This window comes from Stylophora pistillata, chromosome 6, assembly GCF_964205215.1.
Source record: "Stylophora pistillata chromosome 6, jaStyPist1.2, whole genome shotgun sequence".
In the NCBI taxonomy this organism is placed as follows: domain Eukaryota; kingdom Metazoa; phylum Cnidaria; class Anthozoa; order Scleractinia; family Pocilloporidae; genus Stylophora; species Stylophora pistillata.
This window is the reverse complement of record NC_142524.1, coordinates 26,377,037-26,396,357: the sequence shown is the minus strand read 5'-3', so window position 1 is coordinate 26,396,357 and position 19,321 is coordinate 26,377,037. Positions and strand designations below refer to the sequence as shown.

Genomic DNA, 19,321 nt, shown 5'->3' with positions numbered 1-19,321 from the left:
ATAACCGGCGTCCATCCTCCATCTCCGCACCCAAAGTCTCCCATGTGACAGAAAACAGAAATTGGCTTTGAGTCTAACTGCAGGTCAACCTCGCCACTCTTTTTCAATCTATTGAATACATTATCGTATTATGAGGAGAGATATAGTTGAAGTTTTATAATGACAATGGCTTCTGCATATTTACTAGATGACACGAAACACTTATCGATTCCTTGCAGGCGAGAAGCAGGTGTGGAAGATTATTATCAAGGTTATTATGCTACATTCTTGATATAGAAGAATGACAAAATTATGCCGAGCGGACAAACTAACTGGCCAAATAGCTAACTAAACTAATTAATTACCTCAGCACAGAACTGTTATTTTTATATTTCCTTGTTCTAAGTGTTTGTGTTTGTTTCTCGCTTTATGCTTGTGAATTATTGACATACACATTCCGGTCGAAAATTTCCCTACACGTTGAAGATGAAACTGTAATTAAAATAGAGTAAGAAAGGTTGTAAGTTGTGTGCTCGGTAAACTCTTGCGCGGCCGTGTATAGTCTGAGTCAAAGGCACAGGCAGAAAGAAACGAACTTAGAAATGATGGTAGAAAACGCTCGTTTTCAGCGTACTGCGGGGAGATTTTTGGTATTGAGACGCTTTCCAGGGTGCAATAGACTTAGGTCGTAAGCTGTGGGTAAAACAATTGCCGATCAGACTGATTTTCTCTCCGCAAATCGCCTCCGCGTGGACAACGGTCGAAGTCGTAATGCGCAGCCTTGACCTCGCCTGATAACAGGAAAAACAGAGATGGCAAAGCAAGCCCAAAGCAACAGAAATCGCCAGAAACCACAACGGACACACAAAGAATGAGTAAGCTTGATCAATCTTACACCTAAGATGTTCATATATCAGAACATTTAGTGTTCTAAATGGACCATATTTCGTTCCAAATATTATTCCTCATAACGCATTCAAATACTCAACGGTTGCTAGCGTAAGTTAACACCGCGTCACACGACACGTGACGTTTTCATTAAATGATCTTTCGCTTTTCCTCGATACGTGAGCTTGGGACGCCTGTGGAAAAATATTTTGCAATTTTGGAGCAGCTCTCTAACCAAGAGGGCCAGTTGTGAGATGGTTATGGTGAGATTTTATAATATGCCGAACCTAAACTTTTACTATCACTTTAATACGTTGTATGTAAATATGGAGCCCACACAAGCCTACGTCTAGTTTCACATGACAAGGTTTACCTATTTCACAGTTCGGACCTTTGAATCCAGTGGTACACAAACAGCGATATCTTTTGTCGGTAAAACCGCTTTTACAAGTACCATTGTTTTTGCAAGGGTTATCAGCACAAGCGCTCTGAAGCCAAAAGGAGAAAAAATATTAACAATCTTAAAATCATACGTTGAAATATCAATGTTGCAGGATGGGAGTTCATTTTTTTCTAAATTTACGTATCTAACTTTTACTCAGAGCAATTCAAATAAAAAAAAAAGGAATCAGAAAACATGGGGCACTTAACAAAAAAAAGTGATGATGATCAAAAAATAAATGTCAGTGATAACAATATTAAATCAATCATCTCAACACTGAAGATTATGAAAGTGGTATTTCACCGAGACTAGTCGTCTGCTAATGATGTAACACCTACCACAGATGCATGATGAAATTCCTTTTCATCCTCTTTCAGATCGAGTTTCTGTCCTTCGTGAGTAACGTTATTGAATTACAATTGTACCCACGGTGTTGACTAAATCGTTTATCAAGGTTAACGCTGACACAGTCGAGTTCCATACACATATGATATGTGTATGGAACTCGACTGTTCCACAAAAAATAATTGTTATGACCTCGATGAAGCGTATTTAGCCGTTTTTCAACATTACTGCCCCCCACAGTTGGCTCATATGAAGAAAAGAGTCTCAGAGTTGATGATAAAAATAGCTTCTTACCTCAAAATAATAGTGATACGAATTCTTGTTGACTTTATATTCGTTAGGATTGCTGTATTTATCAGTTGAAAGTAACTCACACCACAGTTGTCCTTCAGTGGCCAGATTTACGGAGACACACAGAGGGTGGTGAAGGCATTTAAAGGTGCATTCAAAGTCGTCGTAAACCATAATTTCTTCAAGTTTAGGTACATTGAGATGGTGGAACTTGTCGAGGGAGAGTAGACTTTGCCTGGATATCTGTGATGAAGTTTCTGGTATATTGTCGGGTTCTATAATGATTGAGAGTGCTTTTGGAAAAAATAGGCTCCTAGCAAAATTTCACTTAGTAGGAACAGAGAACTGGAAAAGCTTGCTTTTTCTAAACTTTCATTGAGAATTGTCTCTACTTGCAGTTATTGTGACCGACATATGGATCAAGGCGGCCCTTTATTATGCCAAACAATGAGCTTTTGTAATAGAAACCAGCAGAAATGAAAAGGACCGAGCTAGAGCGGTAACAGAAACTTAAGAACGTTTCAGAAGAAAGCTCCTTTTGGACCATTCGGATATTAAGGTGCCTTTTGGCATGACAACCGAATCATAGCTCCAAAACTGAACATGATTCGGAGATTTGGGCATTTTCTCGTGAACTCTTGAAATTCTTGACAATTTGTCACAAAGGAAAAAAATTGACAGCGACATACACACAAATATGTAAAAGTACTCAATCTAGATAACTCAATAGAAATAAAGCGAAGAGAAAGAGAATCAGAAAATCACGCAGTTTCGCTACATTGAAAAACACTCAGAAACAAAGTATCTTTACAAAGTTTAAGCGGTGAAGCTGTTTAAAGTAGTTTGAAAAAGTGCTACACTAATTTAAAATGAATTCCTATGTAAAGATAAAAAGAAAACATCTTTTAAAAACGTTCAGGTGTTAAAGAGGCAACCTTGATTATTAACGAAAGACTACATTCCCCTCACTGTCCCCGCTCAGAAATGAGTGACGGTGAAGTCAACCTTGCGATGAGACAGACGCAAACATCCTTCGAAATCATCATGGCGCAGATTACTTTCTGAAACCGAATTTCCGAAAGATGTACAAATTGGTAGAGATTGTTGGAGAATTTAATGTCTGTATGGAGTTATGAGAGTCTGCTTGTTTTTCTGCAGTGGCGTGTGTAAATCTTGGTCTTTCTTCTGCCGAAAATCTGAAGTCATCTGAGAGGCTCTTTCTAGCTAGACAAAAGGGTATTTGATGCATCGGTGAAATTTATATTAGAAAAGTCCAAATTCAAGGGACTTTAAAAGAATAAGCAGAATTGTATTTAAGGTATCACGGAAGGAAAAAAATGTTTTGTTTGAATTTCCTGAAAATTTAATGCCTAATATAAAAAAAATAAGGATCTATCATCTTCTGAAATTTTATTTTGATATATTCTTTACTTCAGGAGATATAAAGCAAAAATTAATTTGAGAGTAAAACGAAAGGCGCGCGATCATCTAGTTAACGATTTCGCAACCAGTCTTGATTTTCAATGTACATTGTACAGTTTTGAACAGTTCTAAAATCGCTCATTCGTTTTCAAATACACTTACATTAGTTCTTTCCGAAAACTAGATATATAGAAAGAGTGCCTTTGTAATTTGAGTGTTGTTGTCAAGTTGTTATGACATCCAAAAGCGACGAGTCCCTTTTGCTGCTGCGGTAAAAGGAAAATTTCATCGCAGTTTGCATCGAAGTGGAAATATTGTTGACCGATAGTGATAGGGGCTCCTACTAGACTCAGAGAGATTCAATGACCAGGGTCAACATCCATCGAAGCTGCCGTGGGAGTTAGTTCGCGAATAATATTGCCGACCGTCCATAATCATTTGCGTAGCATTGCACTTGCGTTTACGTTTATAGTGTAGCTCTCCTTCCTCTGCCTGACCTCTTTCCTCCTCTTATTTAATCAGTGTTTATTAAGCTTCAAGAAAATTTATACTTTTATAGTTGTAGCGCGAATGATTATCAGTTTGAACGAAAACGCTAATTTTTCTTCTGTGATACCTTGATTAAGGAAGATCTTAAGACCGCGCCAACGAACGAATGGTTTGGAGGATTTGGCTATTAATTTTATCATATAAGGGGCAAAATTACTGAATTGTGATTGGTCAAGACAGAGGGCATTTTTTCATAATTTTTGTAACTGCCCCGGGCAAAATTACTTGAAAATGATTGGCCGAAAATCGCTTAGCAACGGCTGCCAAGGTAAAGAAATTTCCTTTTGTTTTGTAACAATGGCATCCCGTTTTGCGCGTGATCAGTAAGAAAACATTTTGCCCCTTATATTAGAAACAAGTAATCACATGGTGCCTCGTAAAATTAAGGATTAATATCACGTGTGTTTTCGGAAGTTGCAGAAATTGCCCGAGTCGCTGCGCGACTCGGGAAATTTCAGCAACTTCCGAAAACACGCGTGATATTAATCCTTAATTTTACTCGGCCCCGTGCGATTACCCATACAAATGAATGAGAGTCTCACCTATCAATGAAATTGTTAACTGGAAGGACCTTTCGTTTTATCTTTCTGAGTTACGTATGGAGGAAGATTATAAAATTACAAATGTTTTTAGGCCGCGTATCAATCTTTTTGAAAACAAATTTAGTAGTAAAAAATTTATTTCGAAATCAATTTTAGCGGAAAAACCAATGAGATTTGAGAGAGAGAAGAGAGAGGATTAATGTTGTTTATCGGCTAAACGTCGCGACCGAAGTCTTTTCTTAAAAATGCTGCCCAGCCGGTAAAACAATATATATTTATGAGAATTTTGGATGAAGCAAGAGATGCTGTGCAAAGCGACTCAACACTACACGGATATCGCCCACTGAGAGCGGGCCAGATGGGATTTTACTGCCCGCTCTCGGAACCAACCAGATCGCAGGATTTAGAGAATACTACCTTCTCACGAATTATGAAAAAATTATAACAGATATGAACCCTCAGCTGTTTTTATACAAATCCATATCACTATGAACGGATAAAAGCTTGATGGAAAAGTCGAATATATCAAGGGAACTCGAGATTATCGAGAACATTTGTAATTCCTCCGCATAAATTGGCACTACTTATATATTTACTAATGTAAACTGCAAACCCAGCCATACACTAACTCCTTCATCCCCATGCAGTTTTCTTAGTTAAGGGATTGAGAGAACTGGCTTTCCAAAATGACGGTTTATATGCTAAGCCACAGCCAAAAATAATTTTTTTTATCATGCTGAGGATGAAAAGCTAAGACATGTCCCTAAACAACTACAATGGGTACAGGCTTGGTGTGATTATGGAGCGAATGAGTGATGTTGAAACAAACCTTGTGATGTGACAAAGATAGACATAATAACGCTTACCAGTAACAAAAAACAGATAAAAGTCGAAGTTTCCATGTTTTTCTTGCTATCCATTGACTATAATTTAGATCAAGGTAATTTTCTCGACTTTTTAACTCTATCATGCGATCAACAATACTATTATTCAACTTCTCTAAATAGTTTCAACCGGCAGCTTTCACCTGCGCTGATTATTGATCTGTCATGAGACATCAAATTGGTAAAAGCACAATGCTTTTTCAATTATAAACTCTAACTTTCGACATTCGTCAGAAAGTCTTAGAAATTGAGAGTAAATATGAGAAAAGGAAAACAATGGTAATATAGCTAAACATTCACCTTCCATTTTAATTTCTCGGTAACAAGTAACCGTTCTTCTGCCAACTGCAAGAAACTTGCAGGTGGCAATGAATTTCCACAGAAAATGCAAATGTTTAAGTAAGATATATACTTCGAAATTCCCAAAAAAAATTAAGAGAAATGAATTTTCCCAATCAAAATGCAACTTAGTTTTAATGAGTGGCGTAAACTGAATTGTTGAAGAAATTCACGAATTATCCGAATCAAAACAGAAGTAACTTTTGCAAATAATTTATATTACAGGAGAGCTTTCTTGTAGGATATTACGGTTCTTCAGCCATTTAAATTATTACCCAAAAGCTACACATCTGCCATGAGAGGTAATTTTGTTGATATTCTCTAGTTATTTGTTTGACAAGATTTTGATCAAAACTGAGCAAATAGGTGACTTTACTAGGCACAATAACCACTCCAACGGACAGCCAACAATAAATCTTGCATTTAGACGACGATATTTACAAATGTAAACTTTTCACACATAAGAATCCAAATACATAAATGAAGAGATGGATAAAGAGCTGGATAGATAGGTAGAAAATATTACAAACGAAAACGCCTGAATGACTAGCTCGGTAATAAAGAACCAGTCTACAAAAAAAAAAAAAAGGAAAAATTCGCGATTCACTGCGAAAGAAATGCCCAAACACTTACCCAATCATGTGCCCACTCATCATTCATTCACCCAGAGTTTCTTGGTTAAGAAGTTTAAAAAGTTTAAAGTGTTAAGCTATCTTTAAAAGAATTTCTATTGTGTGAGTGAATAACAAAACCTCTTTCAATCAGATAGCAGGTGTTAAACAGTAACTCTTATTTAGAAGGACTACTTTCCCTTCAACATCCCCCATCAGAAATAAGTAATGGTAAAACTGACCTTGCGATGAGACAGAAGCAGATATCATGAAATACCACAGAAACAGAACAACGATAGAAATCGAATTCTTCATATCTCAGACCGCTTTCTGAAACCGACTTCACTAAATATGTGCAAATGGATGCAAAAAGTATTTTTTTTTCCTTATGGTAAAAACCTCCTGACTTTCTTTTGACCAATGAGACCTAGAGGTTACCTTATTGTTCTTTGTTTAAACATAATATCTTAAGTCACTTACCCAGCAGGTATTCAATTCTTTGGTAAAAAAAAGATTATTTATCTTACTTATTAAAACTCTCGATGGTTGATCGTACTGACATAACAACAGCTTAAGTTTGAAAATCTATTTCCATATGCTTAGCAAGAAACTAAACGGAAAATATAAATACTACTGCCGCTGCACCTGACTTTAATGTATTGAAATATGTTATACCTATTTTGCCGCTTATTGGGCCCAAAATTTTCCTCTGCCGTGTGGTACCTTTTTTACGACGGCTCGCTAGGAATATTTCAAAAACTCGTATTGTCAGTCTAGAGGTTTACATCATATGACAAACTGGCATGGTGAAAATTACGGTAATCTTAGGTTAATTAGGGTCGAGATTGCTAAACTAGAAAACAGGAAGTCCTGCAAGTGAGCTTATGCTCTAAACTATCGAGCGTGTTGGCTCAAATTTTTCGCGACTTTCATTTCCTTGCACAAGACAAGCTTCTTTTCACTATGGACATTGCATCTCTCTAGACTATCATTCCTAGTTGCGAAGGTCTTCTGGCCCTCAAAAAATTTTTTTTTATCTACACACTTTTAAGGAACCTAAATCTGAAACACTACTTCACTCAACTGAACTAGTGCTCACACTCGATTTTTTTTTTTTCATTCAGGGAAAACTTTTGCAAACTAACCTATGGCGTAACCATGGGTGCCAAAAGGGAACCCAGCTATGCCAGTCTTTTTGTACGTTTTGTCGAACACCAATTTTTTCAGCCGTTGTAGTGGGCAAGAGACTGCTCGTTTCAATGGCCAGAAATCAGTAGACATGATATGTCGATTTGGGACGCCAACATTGGACAACAGAGTTATGGCCATCGCTCTGATGGTGTGTTTTGTGTATATTTTGGACAGCCCAGCCGCTTTGCTGATTTGTTTCATAATGTTTTCCAACGTTTAGACGCCTAATGGCCGTTGCTCGAACTACACGTCTTCTTCAGGGCTGAGATTTGCCTTTGGATACCGGAAAAACGCATTGCATTTTGGGTTTGTCTTTTCAAGGCAGAGCTTTAGAGCCTTGTAGCCGTCGTCAGTATTGGTCTACACTTTCGTACATTCTACCTTCATTTTACCGGGATGATTCTTCGAAGCTTCATCATGGGCCATGGCTGCGAATTTTCGCCCGGCTGCGTCGACGCCAAAATTGAAGCTTTAGGTTGTTAGATCTCTCTGTCCCCCACGGCCTCTCCAGAAAAATAAAAGAACGATATGGAACCAGACATTTCTCAAAAGCGAGAGCGGGAAGGAAAGCGAAAAAACACCACTAGTTTAGAGCTGTTTGAAATGCTCTTCTTGAATGGCAGGATTGTGAGTTACGTTTTCCTTTCCGCTTCGTTTTAAATTGAAAAGTTGCGCGCCTAACATTTGGTTTGACCGCAAAAATATCGGGTCACTTGCTAGTTGGAGCCCTTTGTTGTAGGGAGACGAGTTGAGATATCTTTCAATTCCGTGTCTAAAATCAAGCAAGGTGGATTTACTGTATGGCTCCCCTTTCTGAGTTCGTGCTTCGGCATAAAATCGCCTTAGGTTGTGGTCCAGCTGACCAATCGTCATGTCTGCGAGCGGTATTTGTTTAGTATTCTCTGAGCATCAGGCTGAAATTCAACACGTGAGTGGCTCAAAAGAATTGATATCTGTTACTTTCTTTATTTATTACAGTAAAAGAATAGACAACTGAGGATTATAGGAAAGACATTTTGTATAACTCACAAGCACAGTCTTGCAGGAAGCATTTAAACAGCTTCCCACGCCGGAAAAACTTTACAATGAACGCTTGTACAGAATTTTATTATCGCTAAATCGCTGAAACACACTCTCTAGTGTTGCTGCTACTTATTACTCACCTCAAGCAAAAGAAAGTGACGTCAGCGTACAACCCACGGGCAAATGGACCGAGAATATTGGCCAATTAGAGCGCGCGCTCTAATTGGCCAATATTAGTAAAACGTGAATGAGTAAAACGTTAATGATTGCGATAATTAAATTGAGGGCTGTGGTTTGGGCTAACGAATTTTTCATTTATCAAGATCAGTGTTTCGAATTTTTTAACGGGCCAATTTAAAAAGTGAGAGATCACCAGTTTACTTTCTGCCTCATCTGGTCACCACAAAATCTTTGCTGGGCTGATACATGTTTCAAAAGGGAACTGTGACCTCTATGTCTGCTTTGACTTAGAGACAAGTTTAAACTCTCAGACTCATACTAATACACTCATACACACTGCTCGATAAGCGTACCAGTAGCCTTCCATGTTCAAATCATCTTGTGCGAGATCATTTGTTTGTCGCGACTACCTCCATGCCACTGACAAAGGCTAATGAAATAATTACGTTGACAAAGAACATCGGTTTCAAAACAGAATAGTGATTAAGCTTCACGTATTTACCCTTCAACAAAGTTGACCCAAGCTCTTAAGACTCTCACTTTTTCATTGAAAATAAAGTAAAACTTCTACTCCCTTGAAAATAAATTTCTTCAGGAGGCTCGAATGGGTTTTTTTGACCACGCGGAGAATGGATTCCAAGATACACGTAAGCTAATTACTCGCGAGAGAAATAAGCGATGGCGCGCGCGATGAGACCGCGAGCGAGTTGTAAACAAACATGGCCACCATGAGCATTTCAAAATTGCCGGCACCTCTATTGTTTCCAGCGGAAGTGGTTGTTTGAGAAACAAAAATGGAAAGCTTACTTCTTGAAAGCAGGTAGGAAAATGTTTGGATGGCGTGATTCTTGCCGAAAGTTGTCAAAAAACTTTATTTAACCGACACCCCATCACTAAAGTCGCGTTGAGTGATTTCGGTAGATCTTACTTTGTTCCGCGAAAAATTTAAAGGGATACCTCTGAGTGCTACGATTTGTTTCGCATTGAATTTGATTCCTAATAAAATGAAATGACCGAAAACTTTCCTAAACAACTCACTGGAAGATGAAAAGGAGAATGAAATCATTGTTGGATCCAGGATTGTAAACAATGACAGTATTATTAACGGAAATGGGGAAGTGTAAATGTTGCCATAATTAAAGATGAGACTTTAATTCTAATTCAACCACAGACGGTAAAATCAAAATAAAATATTCATCTTAAACTTGTGAGGAAGTTTGTTGATATTTCCCTTGATAAACTTTAAATTACAACTACGAAAATGCAAACTCGCATTTGCTAAGAAAGGATTGCAAAATTTTTCCATTTAAAACGGAATAATGAAAGTTCACAGTTATGACAGTGGCAAAGAGAAAAAAAGAAAAATGAAGCCAAGGTTTGTTCATACCTCTAGTACCTCGAAAATTATAGAAATTAATGAAATTCTGATGTATATGAAACCCTAATTTCCGCTAAGTTTGACGCTCACGACAATCTGGAAGACGTCACAGCAAACTCTTTTCACTCCAAATTTTTTTCACTCTTCCACTTCAAATTGTACATGAACAATTATTTCGGTGAATATTTTCGCCGAATGAAGCCTTCGATCAAGCCATCTTCTCGGAACATTGACAAGATACCATCCAGACGTTCGATGGAAAGGTTCATCCTTCGACAAACATGGCCCAGAAGCTGGCAGATGCTGGTTTGTCTCATATCACAGTACAATCTCTGTACGAGAAACTCAACATTACCGGCCTCAATGGAGTACTGGCATTGGCGCCATCTGCAAAATCAACTTGTCATCATATATCAAATTCCGCTAGAGAATTCTCTCCGGAGTTTATCTCCGGAGTTCATTTCTAACTGTCGTAACGGTAAGCAGTCTGAGTCTCAAATTACTCACTTTTCAGGAATGTGTAAAATCACAAAACAATGTGAATCCACCGTCAGGATGAACGATTTTTTCCGCGCTCAGGCCATCCGTCGATTAATCGCGCGGACACAGACTCATCCTCGCGAAAATGAGCCCTTGAGTCAGCGGTATCGTTTAAAGCGCGCGACCGGATATAAAAGTGTGAGCTGAGATTGCAAAAACCAGAAGTAAAGCTTGTTAAGTTGACGAACTAATATCTCGAAAATTAGTTCGGTGACCTACCCTGATTTTTGGTGTACAAATTAATTTTATCGTTACGCGTTCCTGAAGAAAATTTTAAAAAAATTTATCTAGTGGAAATTTTTTTTACATTTTAAAACAGCATTTTCCTAAATAATTCAAGTTCTATTAAATATATTTTTTTAATATCACGTATACAGGTAGAGAATGTGATGATGTTTAAGAAATTTAAAAAAAAAATTAGGTCACCGACTTGGTTTTTGAGATATCTTTCAAAAACTGAGTTTTAGAAGGTCTTTTAGCACTACTGTACTGTTGCCATGGCAACAGATAATGCCTGACGAACCCCCTTAAAAGATTGCCCTAACATAGTGTTATGCATATGTCAAGTCATTATCCTGATAATAAGTTTGACAGTCCTGATATCTTTTACTGATTGGCACTTGCTATTAATTGTGGAAAACTCTTTCGAGCCTCCTTAAGCCAAAAAACAGTAGAACACTTTGTTTGTTTGAATTGATGAGGTGAAGATGTCAGATAAGAGTATAATTCTGGCATGGCATTACTCGTGGTTGATAAACACGCCTTAACATTTGCATGTTGATCGACCTTGGTTCTGGTTTCGCTGTCAACTGCATATTGAACTAAGGGACCAATCTGGCAAAGGAGGTATGGAGGGAACCTGCAATGAAGCGAAACCTTCATAAACCTCTTTTCGATGAGTATTTTCCTTAAAAATGTAATTCCTGTCCCGGTGCTTTGAAATTTCATATTCTCTGATGTTTACTGTTGCATTATCATTTTATTATTATTCAATTTCTTTGTTTCTTGGAAAATTACCAATACAGCAAATTTACTATTACTCAACTGAAGATTAACTATTTGATTATGGAAATTTTTCTGAATCCATAATTTAATCAGCTGGTAAGCTTCAGCACTACATTGTCCTTATTCATGATGTTTTTAACTTAAGAGTTTGGAATTTAGCAGTGTCCCTCGTCACTGCACCAGGATGTACCCCATGGCTTTGATGGGCTTGTCTCCATTATCAGGCTCGCGCGTTGCCTCGTTTCCACAAGTATTGGAGCCATCATGCAGACCTCCTGCGCGTAAACCAATCCTGGAGTCACAAGAAGAGCATTCATTCTGCAGGTTAGCAGTGATGCCGATTCTTGATTTGGATTGATGAAGTTCCTCTCCAACCGCGTTGAATCCTCCCACGTTGCAGTGGGGCTGCAAGGAGGCCTGTGAGCCAATCAGTGTCTTCCACTTTCTACGACCAAGTGAGGTGGTGCGTTTTTTTCCATCAGCGATGAGTGAGTGTAGAGACTCAGCATGTTTGTTGATGACAATGAATCTGAGCTGATTGCCGATCTTCTTACCGAGACAGATTTTGGAGAAGGATGTGTCCCAGTAGGTTGGCAACTTTGTCACTTGAAAGTCAAAGCCAGTTTTGCCTCCTGGAAGGGTGTAAGAACTTCTGTTCCTCCAAAATTGGGAATCGTAATGGAATGTACTCTGAAATTTATAACAAATAATTAATTTTTTCTTGATTTTTAATTAGTGAAATAACAGTAATAGCCTGTTTCAGGCTCCTATTCAGTAAAGATAAGCTAGCGACGCTTGACCTTTTTCAGGAAAACAGCTGCCATTTTGCCCATCCCCTTTCTCGCATCTTTGCATTGACCTGTATCCACAATACATTTCTTTCCCGATAAATTCATACCTCATTACCATTGATCTTCATGACCGGCGTCCATCCCCCATCTCCGCATCCAAAGTCTCCCAGGTGAAAGAAAACAGAAATTGGCTTTGAGTCTAGGAGCAGGGTGACCTCGCCACTCTTTTTGGACCTATTGAATAAAGTATTTCTTTAATAGGAGAGATACAGCTGAAATTTGATGAGGGCCATGGCTTCTATAGCTATATATTCAGTAAATCATACAAAGTACTTCCTAATTCCTCTGAAACGAGATTCAAGTGTGGAAGATTATTTTATTATCAAGGTTATTATTCTCAGTATCCTCATTTTCAGAGCTTTCCTTGTCCTTCTTCCTTTTCGAATTATCAGTACTATTATATTATTTCCATGTTTTCCCTCTATAGTTCTGTTCGGCTTTGTTTTTGTCTTTAAATTAATTAATTACTGACTTACACATTCCGGTCGAAAATCTCCTTACATGTCAAAGCTGGAAAAAAAAAGGTATATCAACAGCAAAAAAGCCTTTAGGAAGAAAAAAAGAACGGGGTGATGTAAAAACATTCTTTTTAAGGGGAACGTTTATATGTAGAATAGAAATATATAACGTTCAAATCCAAGTTAAAAAGTGTGACTGGTCGCCGATTAGAGGGAAGAATAGTCCCTAGCTTAGTACGAAAGTTATCGACTTCATTCATCTATAATAGCTTTGAAATTCTCCATGGAGCGATTCCAATTGAGGGCCGAAGTAAACCACAGTTGTATTGGCTTCACTTTAGTACGCTTTGTGATTGTTCCAGATACCATGCAAAGCAGATCAAAGCTATTGCGGCTTGGTTCCTCGTGTTTTCGTGGTGTCGGTGGGTGTCTAATGCGCACGATGAAACTGGAAGCAACGGAGCCGAGAATTTAAGATGCGTCCAAACCACTCACAGCTTCGTCGTTCGTTCTCACACCACTTGAAGTTTCAAATGCACACCAAAAGGCCGCTATTTACGCAGGGTAGCGTTTACAAACCCTTCCAGCGTCTTTTTAATTTGTTTTCTCAATAGTTCCCAAGAAGGCTTTTATCGAATTTTTTTTTTCTTTTTTTTGTTATTGTTTTGTTTTTGTTGGTTTGTTTGTTTATTTTTTACCAGTTTACAGAAAAGAACGTCTCATAACTGATGTCTAAACAGAAGCATTTTAAGAAACTAAGAAATACCGCAGGAAAAATATTACCCGAACGGCAGATATTTCCATCTCCGTAGTGTCCTGGTTTGCATGTACAGTTGTACGATCCCTCGGTATTGTTGCACACTGCATCAGCACTGCAGTTTTGTGTTCCTGAAGCACACTCGTTCATATCTGAAAAAGCTCTTCATTAACAAGAATCTCAGTCACTGCAGTTATCTTTAGAAATTAACGCAGATTTAAAAGCAGAATATGAACAACGAATGGAGACCCACGTTGGTTATCAAAGTCTGAAAATACTCTCCTTTTATTGAAAGGTCATCATTGCAGATGTGAAAATAAAGTGTGTAAAACGAATTGAGCCCAAAGAGGAATCCGACAGGTAATCTTGCAAATTTTTCAGCAGCTCTCTAACCAATAGGGCCATCAAGCCAGTTACGGGGATTGATTATTGTACGATTTGATGCATTTAGTTGATGAGAATTAGACATTAGTCACCAGACCCTATTTAATTGATTAAGATTAGCCCCTGAAACTAAGCTGCGTTTTAATTACCTTTGCAAGTCCTTTCATCTCCAGTAAATCCTGGTTTGCATTTGCAGCAATACGATTCCTTGATATTGTTGCACAGAGCATCAACACTACCATTGGATTTTCTAATGGCACACTCATTTATATCTGTAAACTCAAAGCAACCGATCTAGTAAGGAAAACCCCCTAGGCACGTTACTACATTATACGGTTGAATATGTTTTTTCTTTAGTTTCTTCCGCACTTTAGTTGGCTGTTCCGTCGGCACACTCGTTTAAATCTGTATAATTCAAGGCAACTGACTTAGCAGGGAAAACCCCTAAGCACGTGACTAATTTGATCATTTATAGGGTTGAACATGTTTTTTTCTTTAATTTTTATTCCTTTGTTCGTCAAGATAATTAGGGTTTTGGTCCAGTTCACCTTTGCATATCCTTCCATCTCCAAAGTATCCCGATTTACACGAAAAGTTGTAGGAACCTTCGGTGTTGTTGCAAACAGAATGTTTACTGCATTCTTGTGTTCCTGCAGCACACTCATCGACATCTCCAAATTAGATCGTCATCATTGCGAATGTAAAAATAAAGTGTAAAAAAACAAATTGACACTTGAGTGGGATCCGACATGATAGTCTTACAATATTGGAGCAGTTCTCTAACCAAGACATAAATAAATAAATAAACTTTAATAGCTAACACAATTACTGGTAACCCAGTAGTTTACATTATGGGCTGTATTAAAAAGAATTATAAAAACTAGATTATCAAGAACAGCATACAAACAAATATATTCAAAACGTTCTAGAGATAGTAAAATTTTCACGATCTGAATTACTTTGTGAAAAATTGTTCACTAACAGATTCTTAAAGTTGCTTTCATCTCAAATAATTTTAAATTTGTCGTCCAGACGGTTTCATAAGTGGCACTCGCATGAAATGTTCTAAGGCCAGCGTTGGAGCGACATTTCGGCACGGCCAGATGATCAGGGAAAGAAACTCGCGTATTATAAGAATGGGTGTTTTTTACATAAGTTCTATAGCTTGTAAAATAATGCGGACACTCTCCGTTCACAATTTTGAACATCATGCACAATTTCTTCGTGCGTATAACATCATCAATTGGTATCCACTGTAGTTTCTTGAACATTTGAACCGAGTTATCATGGAAACTAGCATCTAATATTAACCTACTACAGCGTTTCTGCACTGTAAGTATTCTCAACAGTTGATCGTTAGGGCGTTACCCTAAACTGAACAGCAATATTCAAAGACAGGTTTAGCAAGCGCATTAAATAACAATTTTCTGCAGTGGAGGTCAAGGTGTACCGCCATTCGCTCTTTTTAGCAGATAAATTCTAGAGTTCAGCTTCCCAATTAAATATTCGATGTGGTTGTGCCAGCTAATGTGCTTGTCGATCTTGACGCCTGAGAGTTTTTCATCTTTAGCTTCTTCTGTTGCCATTTAAGTAAAAATCTAAGGTTGGGTTGTTAGCGTATTTCAATTTCTGTCGTGTAGCTACGAGTAGGTGTTTCGTCTTCTTTGTGTTACGTACCATTTTGTTTAACTTGAACCAATTGCTAGCATTGTTTAGGCTGACTTGCAAATTCTGTTGGATATGATCAATGGAGTGATCGAAGGAGGTCCATAGCATTGTATCATCAGCATATATTTCGGGGTCAGAAGTTGATAGGCAAAGAGGTAAGTCGTTAATATAAAGTGAAAAGAGGACGGGACCCAAAATTGATCGTTGTGGAACGCCTTGTGGCAACGTGAGAGGGTTAGATAGTGATCCAGAAATAGCGCATGTTTGAGTTCGATCGCATAAATATGATTTGAACCATCTCAAGGTTGGTTCACTAGCGTGGTATTTAGCGATTTTAGATAATAGAATGTCGCGACTCACTAAGTCGAATAGGCAGACTGTTTGCTGTATAGAAGGTTATTGTCGCATAGTTGTTTTAAGTAGCATGACGCAATATCTCTTTCAAAAGGTTTAGAGATAACTGGCAGGATTGAGATAGGCCTATAGTTGTTTCTGTCATGAGTTGAGTCTTTCTTGTAGACAGGAGTTAGCCTTGCTGTTTTGAATTTATCCGGAAAAACGGCTTTACTGATGCGAGAATTGTAGATGTTGGTCAAACAATTAGATATCGCCGGTAGTCCTAGTTTTAGAATTTTAATTCCAATCCCATCCAGGCCTGTGGCTTTGTTTCCTCCTATGCGCTTTGTATATTCTTCAACTTGTCGAGTGGTCATGAGGGGGATATCAAGCTGCGTAGAGACATCTATGCGAGCATTAATAAAGTGTGAAATGCTAACCTCTATGTTAGCAAGTACCTGTTCGTTGACTGTGACCTGAGCCACGTTTGCAGCCCGCTGTATGTTAGTCCCGGTAATGATCGATAGTTAAAAGCATCAGCCATGAAAAGTGGGTCTATTATTTCTTAGCCATCCATTTCAATGAAAGAGGGTGTTAAAGGAATCGGATGTGTTGGTACTGCATGTTTAAGAGTTTTCCAGAGTTTTTCGGGGTTGCCCATATTTTCAGTGATTTCATTTCTCATATGGGCCGATTTTGCGTTAGCGATCATTTTGACAACTTGATTCCTTGGCTTCTTATACATGGTGTTCGCTAGGACATTAGTTTTCGCACGTTTCTTGAACTTATCTCTGGTTGGGATACAATCAATGATAGAGCTATTCATCCAACGTGGCAGCTTTTTCCGCTTTACTCTTTTCTCGACAATGGGTGCGTGCTGGTTGATTACCCTATTGAAAATCAGCTCCCAGGTGTCCAACTTGTCGTTAACATCAAACACTGACTATGGAGCGGTATCTAGATCGTAAATAAAACTGTTTTTGTCAGAATTATTAAAGCTTTGATATATGATGGTATCATGATGCAGTTTGGGAGATTTAAGGTCGTGAAACTTGTGTACAAGCAGACTGGATAGTGATCACTCAGTCCATATATTGGGACTAGGGTTTCGATGATCCGCTCTGGATGCGAAACATAAACATGATCTAGCAACGCGGCCGAACATCGAGCAACCCTTGTAGGAGTTGAAGAAGAGACGATCTGTTTCATTCCTGCGTCCCGAAACATTGTAAATAACCTACAAGACCCATTTACTGCTAGCAAGTCGATGTTAAAGTCACCAACCGCAATTACATCGTTATACCTGCTCATAGAAATGCCGATTAATTGGTCAAGAAATTTGTAGAAATCAGGACTTGAGCCGGTTCGGTGGGCGGTAAATAATAATGAATAAAATCTTTGGGCCTGATCGATGTTGTTTCATTTCCAGGCAGAGATGTTCGAGCTCAATGGATGAATCCAACAATCGAACTCGACGACAAAGGAGAGAATTGTTAACATAAGCGGCAACCCCACCACCTCTTTTTGAGTCGCTCCGATCACAGTGGTGGATCTGATAATTCTTCGAAGCAATCATGCAGTCGCTCCAAGTGGAATTTAGCCAGGTTTCACTCATTACAAAGACATCAAAATCATTAAGGTTCATCGGAGTCTTTACCTCTTCAAGATGGCGAGAAAGAGATCTGACATCTGATTTTATCCGGAAGGTGGGATGTTCGAGTTTGAGATCGTAAAATTTCCATCTGTGGTGTCATTTCTCGGTAGTGGGCCGAGGTTTGAAGAAACATCACCATGCAGAGCAATAAGTTCGATATCAAATGCCGAACGGTGATTGCCATAGTAGATTGCCACAGCGCGACTGTACCCGCTTCTCTTGAAGAAATTAACATGGCGTCTTTTGAATTGCAAACATGCAGGAGCGTATTTAAGATAAGTAGTTGTGGCGCTTTGAAAAGCCATTCCAACTCTGTCAAAGCTAAACATGTCAGCTTGCAACTCCCTGTAGGAGAACCAGGCGAGCGTAGCTACCAAACAGGACCAAGAAATTAACTTGAAGGCCACTATCGAGATTTCGGCACGCATTCACATTGGACAGAATTGGCTCTGCTCAAGCCAGTTGAAAGATGGCTATAATTTGCGAAAATCGGACCTAAACTTTTACAGATGCTTTTAGAAGCTGTGTATAAAACTCTGGGCCCAAACAAGTCTACGACCGCGGATTGACATGGCAAGATTTACCTTTTTACAGCTTGCACCTTTCAATCCAGTGGTGCACAGACGGCGATATCTTTTGTCGATAAAACCGCTGTGACAAGTCGCATTGTTATCACAAGGGTTATCAACACAAGCGCTCTGAAGCCAAAAGGAGAAAATGTATTAACAATTTTAGTATCATACGTTGAAATAATGATGTCGCAGGTTGCATGGGTGATCAATCATGTTTAAATTTTAGATTTAGAGCAGGCAAAGAAAATAAGATAGAAAACGAGGGGCGTAATGATAGTGCTAGAGATAAAAATATTTCTAGTAATATTAGAATTATAGCTATCATTTCAACACCTATGGTTGAGAAAGTAGATTTTCGTCGCTGAAAATAAGTATTTGCTGATGATCCAACACCTACCTCAGCTGCTCGACAAAAATAATTTTCTTCTTTCTTCAGCTCGCTTTTGTGTCCTTCGTGAGTAACATTATTCAATTCACATTTGTACTCTCCATGTCTACCCACTCGTTTATCAAGATTAATGCTGACACAGTCAGGCTCCATCTAACACATGATCTCACAAAAATTCATTGTCATGACTTCAACGATGCGAATCACGTGGTTTACGAGACGCCTGCCGTCTAGTGCTTTTTTTAGGTGTAAACTCCAAATGGCGGCATTGGTCTGCATCGGAAAATTCTTAACAATTTAGAAGAAATATAAGAAAAGGAAAACAATGTTAATAGAGATAAACATAAAAGAATTGATAATTATGGCAACAATAATATTATGATTATAGTATGGCAATTTGGTTTTATCAACTAAGTTGAAATTGTAAACTGGCCATCGTAAAGAGTTTTAAAAAAGCTGACGTTTCGAGCGTTAGCCCTTCGGCTAACGCTCGAAGCGTCAGCTTTGAAACCCTTAACGATGGCCGACTTAAAATTTGAACTTAGTTGACAAACTAAACCAAATTACCTTGTTACCCCCACCGACGCAGCAAAACAGTTTCTTTAGAAACTTTCCCCCTTAATGACATTGAGGTTTAGTAGCTT

The 19,321-nt window shown here is 38.4% G+C and overlaps 1 protein-coding gene and 1 pseudogene across 3 annotated transcripts in view; both read right to left on the bottom strand.

Annotated features, from left to right (window-relative positions):
• LOC111345055 (putative skeletal organic matrix protein 5) overlaps positions 1-18,845 on the bottom strand; it is a 20,395-nt gene extending 1,550 nt beyond the window's left edge. Inside the window, exons 1-9 of one of the 3 annotated variants that reach the window (XM_088725278.1) lie at positions 18,687-18,845; positions 18,302-18,415; position 17,237; positions 14,608-14,730; positions 14,209-14,331; positions 13,702-13,827; positions 12,937-12,970; positions 12,508-12,634; positions 11,734-12,299 (exon numbers count right to left, since the gene is read on the bottom strand). In XM_088725278.1, the coding sequence (XP_088581404.1) occupies positions 11,781-12,299; positions 12,508-12,634; positions 12,937-12,970; positions 13,702-13,827; positions 14,209-14,331; positions 14,608-14,730; position 17,237; positions 18,302-18,415; positions 18,687-18,830 (1,311 nt within the window). In that variant the 5' untranslated portion in view covers positions 18,831-18,845 and the 3' untranslated portion in view covers positions 11,734-11,780. Of the gene's footprint in view, positions 109-431; positions 472-1,240; positions 1,356-11,733; positions 12,300-12,507; positions 12,635-12,936; positions 12,971-13,701; positions 13,828-14,208; positions 14,339-14,607; positions 14,731-17,236; positions 17,238-18,301; positions 18,416-18,686 lie in introns of those variants that run through there. The other 2 variants (XM_088725279.1, XM_088725280.1) reach the window with 2 other exon arrangements.
• LOC148729167 (uncharacterized) lies at positions 7,325-8,356 on the bottom strand (annotated as a pseudogene).
• Positions 18,846-19,321: the final 476 nt, after the last annotated feature.